This window comes from Gekko japonicus, unplaced genomic scaffold (assembly GCF_001447785.1).
Source record: "Gekko japonicus isolate JY-2015 unplaced genomic scaffold, Gekko_japonicus_V1.1 scaffold23, whole genome shotgun sequence".
In the NCBI taxonomy this organism is placed as follows: Eukaryota; Metazoa; Chordata; class Lepidosauria; order Squamata; family Gekkonidae; genus Gekko; species Gekko japonicus.
In genome coordinates, this window is record NW_015163094.1 from 379,714 (window position 1) to 388,508 (window position 8,795).

The following is an 8,795-nucleotide window of genomic DNA, read 5'->3' on the forward strand; positions in this document are numbered from 1 at the left end:
ATAAATGCAGTGGCCTGAATTCCCTGGGGAAGCTAAAAGAGTTTGTGGAAGAGAAGTTCATTAGAAATGACATCATCAGGAGTGTGACAGGGTTCAAACATTAAAATCTGTTTTCTCCTAACATTTTGGATAACACTTCATGTGGCCAAGCCAAACCTTAATTATTAAGTATCAGCACTTAATGATACACATAGGCCCAGGTCACAATGGCCAGAAAATGCGGGGGGGAGGCGTGGTTGTTTGCCCCGAAGCGAACTACCCCGCGGCAACCATATCACACCTCCCACCGATGTCCTGTGGTTGGGGGGGGAGGTGCTGATCATACCTCACCCCTGCGGCGCGGCAAAGAAGCTGCGCGGCAGGGGTTGCATTTGTTTTCTAGCCAGAGTGCCGGTTTTCCCTATTGCCATGCATGCCCTACGGGGGGGGGACTGCTTTGGGTGGTCGCGCACGTTCTCTGTGGAATGCCATGACATGCGGGGGGGCTCTTTTGCGGGCATTCTTGGTGTGTGTTTCATAAGGGATCGCCTTTGGCAGGCGCACCGGTATTGTGGGAGGAAGCCCTGCCTCCTGGCGACCCCCCACACTCTCCTCCCTCGGGTCTCATGACCGCACACGCACTCTCTTGGAGGCCATCGTTCAGGGGCACGTGGAGTTTTCCTACCGCGGTTACAAGTCTGTACGGTGCACTGGGTGGGTCTTCTCCTTCGTGAGTCCACTGCCGGGGCTTCGTTTGAGGCAGATCCCCGGGGATCTCCCGGTGGTGATGCCTCTTAGCATGGGCAGGACTCCTGGCGATCGCCCCGCTGCCTCTCAGAGACTTGGTGGGGGGGGGTTGTATTCCATGCGGCATCCGACTTTACTTGTCAGCATATGTTTTCTCTTTTACTCATGTGTCAGTAGCAAGGACGCACAAGGATCAGAGCGCTAGGTCTGTGCTTAGGGGGAAAGGCGGGCGCCGGATGCCTCGTGTTACCCACCGGAAACGTGATCAGACGCCCGCCCTTGCCCCGAGGTTTTCAGAAACTAGTACCTTGGAGGTACTAGTTTTTTACGGCACATTTTTGGAGGGAAGCCTCGGGTTCTCCATGGGAGCTCTACGCTTCCCAGATGTTGCGGTATGATCACAGCCAGAAAATCCGCCTATCTTCCATCTTTGTAGCATTGCTAATACTCCGTGTGACCGCAGCCATAGTTTGGAAAGTGTTTAGTTTTCCCACAAGGCATGGCATATTCCTCCTCCTACTCATCATCATCACCACTATTATTATTTGTCACAGTCAGATATTTAACTGGTAGATGGTCTTAGGTAGCCACAGTCTTAGGAATGCCAGATGTATCTTATCAGGATTCTTGCTGTCCCAAGCAACGCTGTCTTCTGGAACTGAGCTAGTGTTATTTCCTCGATGCCCAGAATGTCCAGATGTTTCTTGGGACTTCTATGCTCCAAGGGCTCCAGTGATAACTGGCACAATGGTAACCTTCTTCTCCCAGAGGTACTCTAACTCTGTTCATGGATCTTGATATTTGTGATCTTCTCCTGTTCTTTTCTATTCTTCTGTCTCCTGGGATTGCATTGTCAATTATCCAAACTATTTCTCATTTTCTGCAGTTGTGCTATGAGAGGTGTTATGCGCTAGGTGTTTATCTGTTTGTAATTGGAAGTCCCAAAGAATCTTTGTTTCATAATTCTCCAAGATCCTGTCTGATTTGTGCTCCCATGAATTTCTGGCTGTTGGTAAGCCATACTTCTTGCAAAGATTTCAGTGCAACATAGCTGCAACTCTCTCATGACATCCTTTATAGCCTTAGTTGATGTATGTATGTATGCATGTATGTATGTGGATATTTCGACCCACTTTTTTCCATTCAGTGAAGACCCAACGTAGCTTATGATGTCAAAAACCCAAAACCACATAGAAACTCATCAATTGGACAAAAAAAGTTTGGCACGTCACCAAGCAACAAATCTACCTACTATCTACAGACTAATCCACTGGGTGGAATGGGGGGGGGTAGAGAGCGGATGGTAACGCCTCTACCCTTGATGTCAACAATCTCTCCCTAGGCAGGATATAGAATTAGATCAGGAGCTATATCACATTTCTATTTTGGTTGGTTCCTCTGGAGATTATGTACCATGGTTAAGCAATATAATTTTGTGTTAATAGTTTATATAAATCTACGTTCACTTTTAAAGATAGCTATTTGTTGCTGAGATCTATTTAAGTGTCTTCTTGGTGACATTTTATGTAGTATTCTATTCAGTTTGACTTAAGACTGAAAGGAGGAATGTGAAATATAACAATGGAGAAATAAACTCTTATTTGTGAATTGGTTCTGTAGTAATGTAAAGTGCTCCCTGTTATTTTCTCTCTCATTCTACCTCACAATAGTCCTGTTAAGTAGCTAAGCATTCTAATGCTTAAGACACTAGTAGATTTCAAGAATGGATGGTTTATTACTAAAATTACTTTGAAATCCAAAATTATTTATTTATTTATTTATTTTATTAAGATTTATACCCCGCGCTCCCCGCAAAATTATATTGTGTATAATATAAAGTTTAATCGTGTATGGCTTGCAAATGTCCTATGTTTGCAGATGCTGAGTCTTTGCAGCAAAGACATGAATCATGATTAGTCATAGTTAAAAGAAAGTATGACTTCCTCTGCCAGAAGCAAGTTTCATGTTTGAGACTAATGTTAGGTAGTAATGATTTCTTCTATAATATGTGTTACATGAATCTGGCTCAGATTTTCTAAAAAAAGGTATGTATTTTTTGTTTCAGAATTTCTACAAAGAGATTGAAAGAGAAGAAATGTACATAAGGTTTGTAATATACCCTTTCTTAATGATTACATGGGGGGTAGTAAGTTAATGCACCAATACAATACAATCACCACTTCTGGCTTGGAAGCTTGCTAGGAGAACTTGGGCCTGTCACAAATCCTCTGCCTGTTGTACCTCACAGTTTTGTTGTTGTGAGAGAATGGAGCAAGGGAGGACAGTGTTTGCTATAAATGTGCGGACTCTAATCTGGGAGAACCGGGTTTGATTCCCCACTCCTCCACTTGCAGCTGCTGGATGACCTTGGGCAAGCCATAGTTCTGTCAGAGCTGTTCTCTCAGAGCTCTCTCAGCCTCACCTACCTCACAGGGTGTCTGTTGTGGGGGGGGAGGAGTTTGTAAGCTGCTGTAAGACTCCAAGTGAAGGGCAGGGTATAAATCCAATCTCCTCTTCTCTCTCTCTCTCTCTCCTCTCTAAGCTGTTTTGAGTCCCAAGTGGGGAGAAAAGTGGAATATAAATAAATGCAGAAATGCCTGAAAGGAACACACCTCTTTGGAGACAATAGTGAGATTAATTAAGTGCTTTATTTCATCCGTGTGCTCACTGCACTATTTGATAGTGGGACCAAAGTAAAACCCTTGTTCTGTCAACAGAAATGCTAGGGTCAATATGGCCCCTGGTGTTTTATAAATTACCTTACTCTTTAGAATATATGAATGGATACATATTTCATATACAGTCTGTCTTAGAACAAACAGGTGTCCAGTATGCTGGTTACTAAGAAGCCGGTATATTGTAGTGAATACTTCTCATTACACTAGGACAGAATTAATCAAAAGCACAAAGAACTATTCAGAATGATAATTTAAAAACCTGCTAGCATCACACCATATTATCCTCTAAATAATGCTTAGCAACAATGATTTAATTGAATCTTATTAAGTGCGCTGGGAAAATCCTAACAAAAAGTCAAGTGGATTCAACCAGCTGCCTTTTCTTGTTCATGTCTATGATGTTTCCTAGCACTGTACTGTTGGTTTAGTCTGCAGTTTCTGAAACCTGATAGAGAACTAGAGCAAACTGAGATTATATTATCTCAAGCTACAGGATGAATTGTACCTGTAAAAAGCCTACCTGTAGCTGAAGTATATAAAATATAGGTGGGTAGCCATGTTGGTTTGAAGCAGCAGAACAAAGTTTGAGTCCAGTGGCACCTTTAAGACCAACAAAGACCATAATGTAACATAACTAATGTAATGCAATGAGTAGTAGAACGTAATGTAATTTGGAATGGTAGAATGGAATGTATTTCTCTTGTCCGGGGACAGGGGAGATAACTCTGCACAGCCAGTTGCCCCATTTCAAAGAAGAAGATGCTGTAAGGTCACCTCCATGCTTGAGAGGAGATGGATGAAGAGCAATGGCAGGGTCTCAGTTAATTTCAGCATTCCACAGCATTCCAATTTTGACAGATTTATTTCATTCACTATGTTTCCTCTCGAAATTAAACCCAAACAAATGGTAACCATATAAACTAAGCTTGTTATTCCAGTTTGGTCCTTGAATCTATTAAACATCTTCATTATGCTGTATGCTGATTTACTGCTCACTCTCTACCTGTATGTATGGACTGGTAATTTCCATTTCATTGTATCTGAAGAAGCATGCATGCTCACGAAAGCTTATACCTTGAATAAAACTTTTTTGGTCTTAAAGGTGCCACTGTACTCAAACTTTGTTCTGTAAAAAATACAGAGAGTCTTCCTATGGTGCAAATGTGTGTTCCCATGAATGTTTGCCAGAAGACAATGTTATTAAGCACCTGAACATTGGAGGTGAGCATAAAAGACAGATGGAAAGATGAACCCTGTCTTGGACAAAACAAAGGGCTGAGTGGTCCATATATATCATACTTAATTTCTAGAAAAGTTCTGGGGGCTAACCTTTCTATATAGACAATTGCTTTTGATTTTGAGGACTCTTAATGGTGAGGAACATGCAGTTTGCATCTGCTGCGACATTCATCCCCTATTAGTGCATAGGTTCCAGGGTTAAGCCTTGACATTTAAAACAGATGCTTGAGCAGACACACCTTAAGTGCAGGCATACACATAAATATTTATGTACTGATTCAAGGAGTCAATTCTGTGAGGTAGGCTAGGCTGAGAAGATGACTGACCCACAGTGACCCCATGACCTTCATAGCTGAACTGAGGATTTAAACCCAGTTCTGGACCCACACTCTTATTATTGCACCATGCTGGCTTCTCTGGTTTCTCTAGAGAACAGAATCTCTTTAAAAAAAATGAGAATTGGAGTCTTTTTTCAAGAAAAATAATAACAGCATTGTAACTTGTTGTTGTTGTTGCATGCCCCCCTTAAAAATAATTATAGTTTTACACGCTGAATGTATGACCTTGTAAAACATGCCAGTATATTATTGTTTGTTATATCTGAAACACTGATTGGATAAAATGAAATCCAACCTTTATAAAACACCTGTTCCAAGAGTGTTTTATTGTATAGGCATAAGAATCTAATTATGAGGGTCTTGAACCAAGATTGTTTTGTGACATCATAAGAATGAATTTTATATTTAATTTTTAAAATTATTTTCTCAGAAAAAGGTGGGATACAGAAGGGAAAAGGGGGTGAGAGGAAAATATAAATTGATCAGGTTTGTCAAATATTATGAGTGGATATGTACGAGGAATGAGTTTTATTGTATTACCATAGGTATTTGTACAAGCTTTGTGACCTGCACAAAGAATGTGATAACTACACCGAAGCCGCCTACACATTACTTCTGCATGCAAAACTTCTTAAGGTACAATATATACAATATAATTGGAAAATTTTCTGTGGTAAGCTTTGGGTGGGTTTCTCAATGTAAAACACCCACATGTAAAATACATAGTTATTGAATTATTATGTAAAATGAAAGCTGGGGGTATGGAATCATTGCAGAATTTCAACATAAAATATTTAGTTTTGAAAGAAGCAAAGAAAATTCATTTTAACTAGTAAAATTGCTACCCAGTACTACCTGGGACACATTGAGACGTTGTGTTGGGTAATTGGGCCATCCACTAGCAATAGCACATCCTATTGGGAGTCTGGACTGGTGAAGAAACTTTCCATCATCTACCCATGCTGATAAGACAGAAGACAAGTGCATTGAATTTTGCCTGTAACAAGAAATGCATGGTGATTTGGGAAGTGTCTGACTGAGAGAAATACTTAAGAAATTCCAAAGAAGGAAGAGTTATAAAATTGTTTCTCAAGGATACCCAGGTTATGTAGATTTGACCACTGTGAGTAAGGGAGTCTTGCTGATGGACAAGAACTGAAAAGAATCCATGTTGGGAGATTCTAACTACACTTATCTTCCCATTCCATAAATTAAATATAAATCAGCCTCTTCTCCAATTTACTGCGTAATACAGAGAGCACAATATCTTTTTGTGTTAGTGATAAAATTCATATTGATTTTAGCCAAGCTGCACTAAAGCAGAGGCAGTTTCTGTTTAAGCCTCCTTGTGAATATCTGCCTCTCAGGCAGTGTAAATGAGCCACATTATATAAAGAAATAATTTTCAGCGTACCTGTTTTGTCTTCAGCTTGCACTGCACGTATGTGGTGCCCCTACTGTAACCATAAGATTGTTTTGCACTTTAATATTTAGGATAAATAACAAGAATTGAAATGGACTGAACATTGTAATTTGTTAAAAAGATTCCCCAGAATTGTTTTCCTCCAGCAAATAATTTTTGGATTCGTTAGCAAATGCTTGTGATCTTTGGCTTTTCCTTTAAGCATTTTGCATGTGCCCAACCAGAAAATTGGCTTGCAGTTAGGTATATATGATTTCTCTCCCCACTAAGCCTTTGATGGAATTTTCCCAACCATTTTTTTCATAGCAAATATGAATTTTTACCATGTTGCCTTGTGAACAATGCAATACGCATGCAGGTCTTAGAACAGCCCATCTGGAGACATCTAATTTTTGAGGAATTCCTAGCACCTGGGATCATTGTGGATGTCTACAGCAAAATAATTTAAAATATCACCTTTGGGTGAAGAAAATAGTGTTATAACATCTTATTTATGTAATAACCAGTAAACTCAAAACTGGTAAATATTGGTGTCAGTAACAACAAGTTCTCTGATTCAAGTTACTGGTCAACTGTATGAGTATACATGTATACATCATCAGAGAGAATGTGTATTTTTTGCTGAATAAGTTGTGACTAGGGGTGTGTGTTCGGCATAACCAAACTGAAAAAAAAACCCTCAAAAAATATTACCAGTATAGCTGAGCCCAAAAAATGCTTTTTTTCCCCTGGCTTTTATTTAGGTGTGTTCAGCTATAATGAGAGCCAGCCCTAGCCGAGGCCACACGGAGCTCTCAGCTCCATGCCATCCCAGCTGATCCTTGTCACAGCTTGCAAAAGGCATTTAAAGGGATTTGGAAAGTGAACTCTATGGCATTATACCTGGTGGAGGTCCTTCCTCAAACACAGCCCTTCACAGGCTCCACCCCCGTGTTCTCTTAAAATGCCTTTTGCAAGCCACTCTGCATGAATGAACTCCACTTGGGACTCCATTCATGCAGTGCTGACAGTGAGTTCCAGGAGATTGGAGTCTCAAACAGCAAGTTTTGGGTGGACTTGCCTCTTGGGACTCCATTCATGCAGTATTTAAATGCCTTTTGCAAGCCGCACAACACGGGTGAACTCCCAAGTGGTAAGTTCACCCAGAAGGTGTTTAAACACCTTCTCCAAGTGGTCAGTTCCTGAAAATTTCAGGAGCTCCGAATATTTCCCAAATCCCAATACCATACTGATATTGGGATTCGGGAATATCAGGAAATACCAGTGGTTTTTTTGGGTTCAATATACCTGAGCCCAAAAACTACCAGGTTGTGTTTTTTTGCACACCCCTAGTTGTGACTTAAGATCCATAGAGAAAGCTGCATAAACTTTAAGGCCATATCCCATTGCTTTGGCAAAACAGGATGATATAGCACCTTATTTTATTCATTCATGAGATTCTGCATCTCATATTTATTAATTGGAATCAAATATTTATAAACAAATATTGTAGATTTTGTTTTCTACACTGCAATTTTAAATATTGCTATATAACAGAGGTTGACAAATCATATTTAGACCTCAGCTGAGAAAATGACAAAATCTCATCATCATCTCTATCACTGGTCCAGAGTAAAAATCCCCTATCTCTCCAAGTCTTCCATAAAATATGTCTACCCAATTGTTAGGTCTGGTTTGGCCCATAATGTTAATTCAGAATGTGAAAATGGATCAAATTAATATTGTCATTGACATTGTTCTCTAGCTGCAGAAATTGCAGGAGGAACAGCATTAACTCTAGCATAAGTAGATCCTAATGCATTCCACTTAGAGAGGGGCACTGACAAGAAGCCTCCAGAAGAGCCCAAGGTGGATAGTCTGAGAGGAGCGATCACAATAATTAGTACAAGTTAACAAATACATCTGATGCTATAAACCAAATCATTATATCTGATGATATAAACCAAATCATGGAAACCAAATCTTGAATTCTAATACTATATACTACTACATGTACCTCCTGGTACAAGATAGTGGGAAAAGCTCCATTTTCAAATACAAGAAGACTAGTCATAAAATATGTCTGTGTTTCACTGTTCAGAAATCAGAATCCCTTGAAAGGCAGAAAAACAAAATACAGAAAACGCAGCAATCCTTCTTAGCAAAGCTGGGGATGAAAATGGATGATGTTGCACAGTAGTTGGAAGGCCTGCTGATGTATATCCTTGAACAAAGTTCAGTGTCTCTCTTTGTTTCGAACAGCTGGATGACATATATTTGACCACTTTCATCCTTCTGTTCCAGAAATATAATTTGGACAGCTTTCATTTTGATTTTTCAAAGTCTTAAAACTAGCTAGTCATGCTTAACAGTGTAGAAACAACCTTTGACAGTGTGTGAATGTGCTAGAGA

General features: G+C 40.0%; 1 protein-coding gene across 1 annotated transcript in view; it reads left to right on the forward strand.

The window, feature by feature from the left end:
- The window catches only part of LOC107106402 (dedicator of cytokinesis protein 1), a 288,943-nt gene that overhangs the window by 157,334 nt on the left and 122,814 nt on the right, over positions 1-8,795 (forward strand). The window contains exons 10-11 of the mRNA XM_015406534.1: positions 2,792-2,832; positions 5,527-5,617. Of these exons, the coding sequence (XP_015262020.1) occupies positions 2,792-2,832; positions 5,527-5,617 (132 nt within the window). The remainder of the gene's footprint in view (positions 1-2,791; positions 2,833-5,526; positions 5,618-8,795) is intronic.